The sequence below is a fragment of the Caretta caretta genome, chromosome 6 (genome assembly GCF_965140235.1).
Source record: "Caretta caretta isolate rCarCar2 chromosome 6, rCarCar1.hap1, whole genome shotgun sequence".
Taxonomy (NCBI): Eukaryota; Metazoa; Chordata; order Testudines; family Cheloniidae; genus Caretta; species Caretta caretta.
In genome coordinates, this window is record NC_134211.1 from 51,825,411 (window position 1) to 51,836,574 (window position 11,164).

At 43.7% G+C, this 11,164-nt stretch overlaps 1 protein-coding gene across 1 annotated transcript; it reads left to right on the forward strand.

Annotated features, from left to right (window-relative positions):
• The first annotated feature begins 8,845 nt into the window (after nucleotides 1-8,845).
• On the forward strand, nucleotides 8,846-10,713 carry LOC142072342 (uncharacterized). Its single transcript, XM_075129021.1, has 2 exons — nucleotides 8,846-9,493; nucleotides 10,083-10,713. The coding sequence occupies exons 1-2, from the start codon at nucleotides 8,911-8,913 to the stop codon at nucleotides 10,622-10,624; spliced, it is 1,125 nt and encodes a 374-aa protein (XP_074985122.1). The 5' UTR covers nucleotides 8,846-8,910; the 3' UTR covers nucleotides 10,625-10,713.
• Nucleotides 10,714-11,164: the final 451 nt, after the last annotated feature.

Consider the following 11,164-nt stretch of genomic DNA (forward strand, 5'->3'; position numbering starts at 1 on the left):
GAATTAATCAGAATAAAGTCTGATTTTCCTTTCTATTGTATTACTTTTACATACCGTGTGACTTCACTGAAGGCATTGTGTAGTAACTCTAGGAGTAAACTGACTGACACCCCTTCAAATGAGAAATATTTGAGGGGCATGCTTTGCATTAAATCCAACCCCTAATTTCCTGGAGATAGGAAGAAACTTCCTTTATAGACAGGTTGTTATATGCCTGCCTACTTTAGTATTTCTTGCACTTTCCTCTGAAGCAGCAGTACTGGTCTATGTCATAGACAGAATACTGGACTAGACAGACTATTAATCTGATGCACTGTTGAGAGTCCTTATCATCCTAACGATTTGTTCAATGAAAGGAATTAAACTTCATTTAATAGTTCATTTATAAACTGAAGAAAGAAGCTTTTTATTTTCTCTTCAGATCCAATGAACACATGATTTATATAGGCTTCTAATTAGAGCTGATTGGGAATTTTTTGAAAAAACATTTTTCATCAGAAAATGCCAATTTGTTAAAACCAAAACTTTTTGGAGTTATATATTGGTTTCAAGTACATTTTCATTGAGAGAGAGATACCAGGTTCACATCATTTGAGGATGACACAAAAATTAGGGGAGTCATAAATAATGAAGATGACAAGACTCTGATACAGAATGATCAGCTGTAAGCTGAGTGCAAGAAAACATTACACCACTGGTATAGGTGATGTAAATATCTACATCTAGAAACAAAGAATGTTGGTCATATTTACAAGATGGAGTACTCTATCTGAAAAACAAGAGATTCTGAAAAAGATTTGGGGTCCTGGTGGATACTCAGCTGAACATGACGTCTCAGTGCAATGCTGTATCCAAAAGGGGTAATGTAATCCTTGGATGCATAAACATGGGAATCTTGATAGTAGAGAGATTATTTTACTTTGGTATTTAACATTGGTTTGACTACTGCTGGAATACTGTGTCTAGTTCTGATGCCCACAATTCAAGAAGGATGTTGATAAATTGGAGAAGGTTCAGAGAAGAGCTAGAAGAATGATAAAAGGATTTGAAAACATGCTTTATAGTGATACCCTGAAGCACCTCATTTGATTTAGATTAACAAAGAGAAGGCTAAGGGGTGACTTGATCACAGTTTATAAGCACCTACATGGGGGAAAATATTTGATAATGGGCTCCTCAATCTAGCAGAAAAATTATAACACAATACAATGGCTGAAAGTTGACACTTCACTTCACTCCTCTTCTTTTTCCCATTTACATGGGGTTGGAGGTATCACAATTCTTCACCACACCTTCTGGTCCATGACACAGATTTGTAACTCTTGGAATTTCAGTCCTTTTCTCTTCAACCTTCTCTTAAGAGAGTCTTTCCTTTGTATCCTCAGACTTCCATGTCCTTCCTTGCTATCCTCTGCCTCCTACACTTTCTTTGCTAGTCATTCTCCCATTCTTACCGCATGTCTACCTTCAAATGTGGGCTCTCCAGCCTATCACTGAGAGTCCTAAGTTCATTTTTCCTGTAAGTTCTTCCACGCTCACTCTGTCTACCTTTTGCTGGCCTGGCATTCTTCTCATTATATTATTTTCTACTACCTGGATCTTCTTTTCTTCCATTTCCATAAAACCCACAATTTCCAAACTATAGATCAGGCAGGGACAAACAAAGGCAGCATACACTTTCCTTTCAGTTTGTTACTTAACTGATGGTTCCACAGTACTCCTGCTACCTTTTTCACTGTTGCCTTGCACCTTGGGTTCTTCTTTTCAGTTCTCCAGATTTCTCTCTGATTGCACATGTATTTCCCAAATACACAATTTTCCCATCTGATTCAACTTCTTTCCTGAAACTTCAGTCAACAGCTCTTCTTCCACTTTCCCTACTTGTGTAATTTCTGTTTTATTTCCTTCAAACCACAGTCTTCAAACACAAATGCCCACTCTTCTATCACATTTACCAAATCCTTTTTGTGGTCATCTAAAAGGGACAGATCATTAGCATACAGTAGTTTTCTCAGTGTCTCCACAGGGTTGGTTTCCTACTAATTAACTCAGTAACTAGTATCAAGAGAAGTGGACTCATTCAGCACTCTATCTTGTCTCATTCCCACCATCACCTCAACATTCTCAAAAGTTCCATGTATTGTTACCACCTTAGTTCTTGGTCTTTTATACAGCTACTCTCCTCTATCATCTCTACTTCTGGAAGCCTCTCTCCCATCCATCTCAATACTCCAAACATCAGCTCTGAAACTAAGTCATATGCTTTCTCAAGATCAATAAATGCTACATAACAGTTACAGCCTCCATTTATCATTCTTTCAAATTTCTATCCCATTGCAAATATTGTGTCCATAGTACTCCTTCCCTTCCTAAAGACATGTTTCTTCTCTCCTGTATTTTCCTCCAGGTTGCGCCTCAAACTTGCTTCTAAAACTCTCTCAAGGATTTTAAGGGGCTGACTTAACAGAGTGATGCCTTGGTAAGTGTTTGGATCATTTACATCACCTTTACCCTTCCAAAGAAGGACAATCAATGTCATTCTCTAGTCGTCTGATATCCTACCTTGATACCAGGCAATACACAGTGATCTGTGAAGCCAGTTTATTCCAGTCTCTCCAACTGCCTTGATCATATGAACTGTTGTCTCATCTTCACTAGCCGCTTTACCATCATTCATCTTATTTAGGGCTTCTATCACCTCCTCTGTAGAGATTGATACCTTGTGAGACTACCCCATAATTGTTGGTGGTACTTCACCAATGGCTGGAACTTGAAGTGAGACAAATTAAGACAAAAAATAAGGCATACATTTTAAACAGTGGTGGTGATTAACCATTGGAACAGTTTGCCAAGCATTGTGGTGGATTCTCCATCATTGACATTTTTAAAATCAAGATTAGATGTTTCTCTAAAAGCTGTGTTCTGGGATTTATTTTGGGAGAAGTTCTATGGCCTGTGTTGTAGAAGAGATCAGACTAGATTATCATAATGATCCCTTCTGGCCTTGGAATCTATGAATCTATAAACCCCTGGCTCTCCCATATCCTAGATGAATGCCCTAGTTTCCAGGCTATTGGTATTCTGGGGTGGATTTCTCTCTCTCTCTCTCTCCCCCTCTCATATGTTTTTTTCTAAAGGTCTCATTTTCATTCCATATTGGAATGAAAACAAATTATGAAACCTCAAAAACTTTTCCTAAATGGCATTCTTGTTTTCTAGACAGCCTTTAATCTGACAATTTCATCTGTGGTGCATTGCTGCTGATGCAGTAATATACCCTGGAGTATATTTGTGGAGATTTATAGCTATGACAGTGTAACAGTAGCTATTAAGGCCTGCTTATGTGACAAGAGTATAACTTTTTTGTCGCTCTGACCCATGTAAGGTGACTAGAGCAAGGAAATAATCAGCAGTCTCTTACCAGCAATCCTGAGTGTCATATCCTTATACTTTAAAGCATGCAACTGTATCACCTTGGCTGGGATCACATCAGATCTCAACACTATGTTGAGTGAGATCTGTTTATTATTTGGATGTGAGACCTCCAAGAAGAAAACAGGGCACCAGTGAAACTGGTTTAGGTAGCTCTTTGACTCAATTCTGAGCCAGAGCCACATGCTTGTAAGGGATGCTGTGGTGTTGGAGGTGTTGTTTTTAACATGTGATGTGAAACAGATCTGACATTGCGAAGTAAGAAGAACCTCATTAACTGAATTTGAATTTAACCTGAAGACTGCGTCGGGTTACTGCTGCCTGTGCTTCATAAAGTAGAATGAGATTTTAATGAATATCAATGGTCAATAGGATATCACTTGTATGTCTCATTCAAAAGACATCTCATACATCTGATGAAGTGAGCTGTAGCTCACGAAAGTTCATGCTCAAATAAATTGGTTAGTCTCTAAGGTGCCACAAGTACTCCTTTTCTTTTTGCGAATACAGACTAACATGGCTGTTCCTCTGAAACCTGTCATTCAAAAGTAAGATCTTCTCCAGGGTGGATTTCTAGCATCTGGATATGGCAGTCGAGGTATAGTAGAACTCTCACTTTTGTTTTGGATCTGTGTCTGGTGATTTGTGAAAGCTCAGCCAGCAACTGGTGTGGAATCAAAGCAGTATGGTTTTAATGAAAGGGGATTAGAGATTCTAGGTCAGACTATCAGAGCAGGAAAGGGGCCCCTCCTGGTTTTGATGAAGTTTCTGGTAGCAAAGTGGTGCAGTTAAGAATGACTTACACAATTGCCTTTCTCTCTTATCATTAGAGCTGGAAACCTGAGATTAATGTTGAAAAAGTGACACTTTAAAAGGTTTAGTGCTGTGCTTAACACAGTAGGTTAGTACAGCTGCTAAGTGGGTGCTTTTCTAACTGAAAATGCATTGTAACAAGGACACTCAGGATGCCATTTGCTGGCATTAACTGATCTATTATCCCAATTCCAGGCCTTTATTAGGAAGACAGAATGTTAATTATTTTAGCTTTCAAAATGTTAGTGAATTTTGTGCTGATGATATTCGTGAACTGCAGCTGAAGAGGAAATATTCCCACAGCGTGTCCTCTGGAAATAGAGTACTGTATTAGAGAAAGGATGTCAGGCATTCCCTAGCCACAAAACCATGAAATCCAAGGCCAAAGCTTGAGCATGGGGTTCTGTAAATTCTATGATATGGTGAGATAATAAACCCAATAATATACAGTAAACAATCATTCAGTGTAGCTTTATTGATAAAGCTACAGGACCCTAGGCGCTAGCATGGCTGCATTATGCTTGATAACTCCAGTAGCTCCTCCAGAGGTTATTAATGATGTATTCTTAAGGCATGTAGAATTTTCTGCTTTTTTCACTTGTACATGTCCTTTTTAAACTAGTGTCTGCCTTTGCCAAAACTCAGTATATTATGTCTAGTCTTTAATCAAGAGAGGTCTCAGTTTAGAAGAAATGTCTCATGTTTGGGATGGAGGAACTGAACAACAGGGTTTTTTCCACTGGTTTCAGTGAGACTTCGATCAGGCCCTTAGGGGCCTGTGTGTGTGTGTAAATAAGAAACATTACTTTTGGTTAGCTTGTTGTTTTAATTGTTATATTATTTCATACACAAAAGCAAACATGTATTTTCAAACTTGGTGACTTTTCTTTTAGATTAAGGAAAACAAGAAACAAAGAAAGAATCATTAAAAAGCAGCAGAATACGGACCCTGGACTTCAGAAAAGCAGACTTTGACAACTTCAGGGAACTGATGGGCAGGATCCCCTGGGAGAATAACATGAGGGGGAAAGGAGTCCAGGAGAGCTGGCTGTATTTTAAAGAATCCTTATTTGAGGTTACAGGGACAAACCATCCCGATGTGTGGAAAGAATAGTAAATCTGGCAGGCGACCAGCTTGGCTTAACAGTGAAATCCTTGCTGATCTTAAACACAAAAAAGAAGCTTACAAGAAGTGGAAGTTGGACAAATGAACAGGGAAGAGTATAAAAATATTGCTCGGGCATGCAGGAGTGAAATCAGGAAGGCCAAATCACACCTGGAGTTGCAGCTAGCAAGAGATGTTAAGAGTAACAAGAAGGGTTTCTTCAGGTATGTTAGCAACAAGAAGAAAGTCAAGGAAAGTGTGGGCCCCTTACTGAATGAGGGAGGCAATATAGTGACAGAGGATGTGGAAAAAGCTAATGTACTCAATGCTCTTTTTGCCTCTGTCTTCATGAACAAGGTCAGCTCCCAGACTGCTGCACTGGGCAGCACAGCATGGGGAGGAGGTGACCAGCCCTCTGTGAAGAAAGAATTGGTTCTGGACTATTTAGAAAAGCTGGACGAGCACAAGTCCATGGGGCCGGATGCGCTGCACCCAAGAGTGCTAAAGGAGTTGGCAGATGTGATTGCAGAGCCATTGGCCATTATCTTTGAAAACTCATGGCGATCGGGGGAGGGCCTGGATGACTGGAAAAAGGCTAATGTAGTGCCCATCTTTAAAAAAGGGAAGAAGGAGGATTCTGGGAACTACAGGCCAGTCAGCCTCACCTCAGTCCCTGGAAAAATCATGGAGCAGGTCCTCAAGGAATCAATTCTGAAGCACTTAGAGGAGAGGAAAGTGATCAGGAACAGTCAGCATGGATTCACCAAGGGCAAGTCATGCCTGACTAATCTAATTGCCTTCTATGATGAGATAACTGGCTCTGTGGATGAGGGGAAAACAGTGGACGTGTTGTTCCTTGACTTTAGCAAAGCTTTTGACATGGTCTCCCACAGTATCCTTGCCAGTAAGTTAAAGAAGTATGGGCTGGATGAATGGATGATAAGGTGGATAGAAAGCTGGCTAGATTGTCGGGCTCAATGGGTAGTGATCAATGGTTCCATGTCTAGTTGGCAGCCGGAATCAAGTGGAGTGCCCTAAGGGTCGGTCCTCGGGCCAGTTTTGTTCAATATCTTCATAAATGATCTGGAGGATGGTGTGGATTGCACCCTCAGCAAGTTTGCAGATGACACTAAACTAGGAGGAGAGGTAGATACGTTGGAGGGTAGGGATAGGATACAGAGGGCCCTAGACAAATTAGAGGATTGGGCCAAAAGAAATCTGATGAGGTTCAACAAGGACAAGTGCAGAGTCCTGCACTTAGGACGGAAGAATCCCATGCACCGCTATAGACTAGGGACCGAATGGCTAGGCAGCAGTTCTGCAGAAAAGGACCTAGGGGTTACAGTGGACGAGAAGCTGGATATGAGTCAACAGTGTACCCATGTTGTCAAGAAGGCCAATGACATTTTGGGATGTATAAATAGGGGCATTGCCAGCAGATCGAGGGACGTGATCGTTCCCCTCTATTCGACATTGGTGAGGCCTCATCTGGAGTACTGTGTCCAGTTTTGGGCCCCACACTACAAGAAGGATGTGGAAAAATTGGAAAACATCCAGCGGAGGGGCAACAAAAATTATTAGGGAACTGGAACATGACTTATGAGGAGAGGCTGAGGGAACTGGGATTGTTTAGTCTGGTGAAGAGAAGAAGGAGGGATTTGATAGCTGCTTTGCTTTCAATTACCTGAAAGGGGGTTCCAAAGATGGATCTAGACTGTTCTCAGTGGTAGCAGATGACAGAACGAGGAGTAATGGTCTCAAGTTGCAGTGGGGGAGGTTTAGGTTGGATATTAGGAAAAACTTTTTCACTAGGAGGTGGTGAAACACTGGAATGCGTTACCTAGGGAGGTGGTGGAATCTCCTTCCTTAAAAGTTTTTAAGGTCAGGCTTGACAGAGCCCTGGCTGGGATGATTTAGTTGTGGATTGGTCCTGCTTTGAGCTTTTTTGTTCTTTGTTTGTTTAATTGCTTTGCAGACCTCCTCAGGTGTTGGTGGGTTGGCAAAAGTTTCCCAGAGGGGGTTGAAGTCAATGGTGTGTGTGTTGTATCTACTACACCTTTAAATGTAGAGGAGCCTCCCTACATGTTTACTGAGGTAGCTGGGAGAGCTGTAGCTCACGAAAACTTAGGCTCAAATAAATTGGTTAGTCTCGAAGGTGCCGCAAGTCCTCCTTTTCCTTTTGCGAATACAGATTAACACGGCTGCTACTCTGAAACCTGGAAAATGTAGAATACTTTGCCTATCTTGGCAGCCATCTCTCACAGAGGGCAGATATAAACATCAAGATTCAGCACAGAATTCTCTGTGCCAGCCTTGCCTTTGGCAGACTGTCTCGCCGGGTGTTCAACAATCACAACATCAGAACTAGATTTTTAGTTTACAAAGTGGTGGTAATCCCAGCTCTCCTCTATGGCTGTGAGACTTGGGTGACCTATAGAAAACACCTGTAAAACCTGGAACGCCAGCACCAGCACTGTCTTCAGAAGATCCTCAACATAAGTAGGAGGATCATCGCACTAATGTCAGTGTCCTCACAGAGGCCAACATCTTCAGTGTTGAGGCCCTGATTATCCAGCACCAGCTGAGGTGGAGCGGACATTGTGTGCGCATGCCTGATGTATGCTTACCAAAACAACCGCTGTATGCCCAACTCACAAAAGGACAAAGGAAACTGGGAGGCCAAAAGAAACGTTTTAAGGACACCCTCAAGATAAACATCAAGAGATGTGGGATTGACACCACACACTGGGAGACAGCAGCCCAGGATAGGGATAACTGGCGAAGACTTGTCAGAGAGGGGAAGTCCACTTTGGAGGAAAATCACCTTATCCTGGTTACAGAAAAATGCCAGAAAAGAAAAGAAAGACAACGGTCACATAGCAATCATGGCCCATCCCTGTCTTCCAACACCACCTGCAATGTCTGCCAATAAGTCTGTGACTCAAGAATCGGAATCCTCAGTCACCAAAGGACCCATGAAAAATAAAACCTGTGAAAGAGATCATCCTCAACCTCAAGGGATTGCTGATGATGACACAAAACACAAAATGACAACATCTTCCTTTAATTATACGGGTACATGTACCAAGGAATTATGTGAGGGAAAGTGAGGTAAAATAATGGTATAATAATGGGGGCTCCTTAGTCATATTCTGTTCCTCACCATAGTGCATAGGAGGAGTTGGTATGTAGTCGCTGGACTTAGCCCTGGTCTACACTAGGACTTTAGGTCGAATTTAGCAGCGTTAAATCGATGTAAACCTGCACCCGTCCACACAATGAAGCCCTTTATTTCGACTTAAAGGGCTCTTAAAATCGATTTCCTTACTCCACCCCTGACAAGTGGATTAGCGCTTAAATCGACGTTGCCGGCTCGAATTTGGGGTACTGTGGACACAATTCGATGGTATTGGCCTCCGGGAGCTATCCCAGAGTGCTCCATTATGACCGCTCTGGACAGCACTCTCAACTCAGATGCACTGGCCAGGTAGACAGGAAAAGAACCGCGAACTTTTGAATCTCATTTCCTGTTTGGCCAGCGTGGCAAGCTGCAGGTGACCATGCAGAGCTCATCAGCACAGGTGACCATGATGGAGTCCCAGAATCGCAAAAGAGCTCCAGCATGGACCGAACGGGAGGTACGGGATCTGATCGCTGTTTGGGGAGAGGAATCCGTGCTATCAGAACTCTGTTCCAGTTTTCGAAATGCCAAAACCTTTGTGAAAATCTCCCAGGGCATGAAGGACAGAGGCCATAACAGGGACCCGAAGCAGTGCCGCGTGAAACTGAAGGAGCTGAGGCAAGCCTACCAGAAAACCAGAGAGGCGAACGGCTGCTCCGGGTCAGAGCCCCAAACATGCCGCTTCTATGATGAGCTGCATGCCATTTTAGGGGGTTCAGCCACCACTACCCCCGCCGTGTTGTTTGACTCCTTCAATGGAGATGGAGGCAATACGGAAGCAGGTTTTGGGGACGAAGAAGATGATGATGATGAGGAGGTTGTAGATAGCTCACAGCAAGCAAGCGGAGAAACCGGTTTTCCCGACAGCCAGGAACTGTTTCTCACCCTAGACCTGGAGCCAGTACCCCCCGAACCCACCCAAGGCTGCCTCCTGGACCCAGCAGGCGGAGAAGGGACCTCTGGTGAGTGTACCTTTTAAAATACTATACATGGTTTAAAAGCAAGCATGTGAAAGGATTACTTTGCCCTGGCATTTGCGGTTCTCCTAGATGTAGTCCTAAAGCCTTTGCAAAAGGTTTCTGGGGAGGGCAGCCTTATTGCGTCCTTCATGGTAGGACACTTTACCACTCCAGGCCAGTAACACGTACTCGGGAATCATTGTAGAACAAAGCATTGCAGTGTATGTTTGCTGGCATTCAAACAACATCCGTTCTTTATCTCTCTGTGTTATCCTCAGGAGAGTGAGATATAATTCATGGTCACCTGGTTGAAATAGAGTGCTTTTCTTCAGGGGACACTCAGAGGAGCCCATTCCTGCTGGGCTGTTTGCCTGTGGCTAAACAGAAATGTTCCCCGCTGTTAGCCACAGGGAGGGGGGGAAGGTTGAGGGGGTAGTCATGCGGTGGGAGGAGGCAAAATGCGACCTTGTAACGAAAGCACATGTGCTATGTATGTAATGTTAACAGCAAGGTTTACCCTGAAAGAGTGTAGCCACTGTTTTATAAAATATGTCTTTTTAAATACCGCTGTCCCTTTTTTTTTCTCCACCAGCTGCATGTGTTTCAATGATCACAGGATCTTCTCCTTCCCAGAGGATAGTGAAGCTTAGAAAGAAAAAAAAACGCACTCGCGATGAAATGTTCTCCGAGCTCATGCTGTCCTCCCACACTGACAGAGCACAGACGAATGCGTGGAGGCAAATAATGTCAGAGTGCAGGAAAGCACAAAATGACCGGGAGGAGAGGTGGCGGGCTGAAGAGAGTAAGTGGCGGGCTGAAGAGAGTAAGTGGCGGGCTGAAGACAGGGCTGAAGCTCAAATGTGGCGGCAGCGTGATGAGAGGAGGCAGGATTCAATGCTGAGGCTGCTGCAGGACCAAACCAGTATGCTCCAGTGTATGGTTGAGCTGCAGCAAAGGCAGCTGGAGCACAGACTGCCACTGCTGCCCCTCTGTAACCAACCGCCCTCCTCCCCAAGTTCCATAGTCTCCACACCCAGACGCCCAAGAACGCGGTGGGGGGGCCTCCGGCCAACCAGCCACTCCACCACAGAGGATTGCCCCAAAAAAAGAAGGCTGTCATTCAATAAATTTTAAAGTTGTAAACTTTTAAAGTGCTGTGCTTAAAGTGCTGTGTGGCATTTTCCTTCCCTCCTCCACCACCCCTCCTGGGCTACCTTGGTAGTCATCCCCCTATTTGTGTGATGAATGAATAAAGAATGCATGAATGTGAAGCAACAATGACTTTATTGCCTCTGCAAGCGGTGATTGAAGGGAGGAGGGGCGGGTGGTTAGCTTACAGGGAAGTAGAGTGAACCAAGGGGCGGGGGGTTTCATCAAGGAGAAACAAACAGAACTTTCACGCCGTAGCCTGGCCAGTCATGAAACTGGTTTTCAAAGCTTCTCTGATGCGTACCGCGCCCTCCTGTGCTCTTCTAACCGCCCTGGTGTCTGGCTGCGCGTAACCAGCAGCCAGGCGATTTGCCTCAACCTCCCACCCCGCCATAAACGTCTCCCCCTTACTCTCACAGATATTGTGGAGCACACAGCAAGCAGTAATAACAGTGGGAATATTGGTTTCGCTGAGGTCTAAGCGAGTCAGTAAACTGCGCCAGCGCGCCTTTAAACGTCCAAATG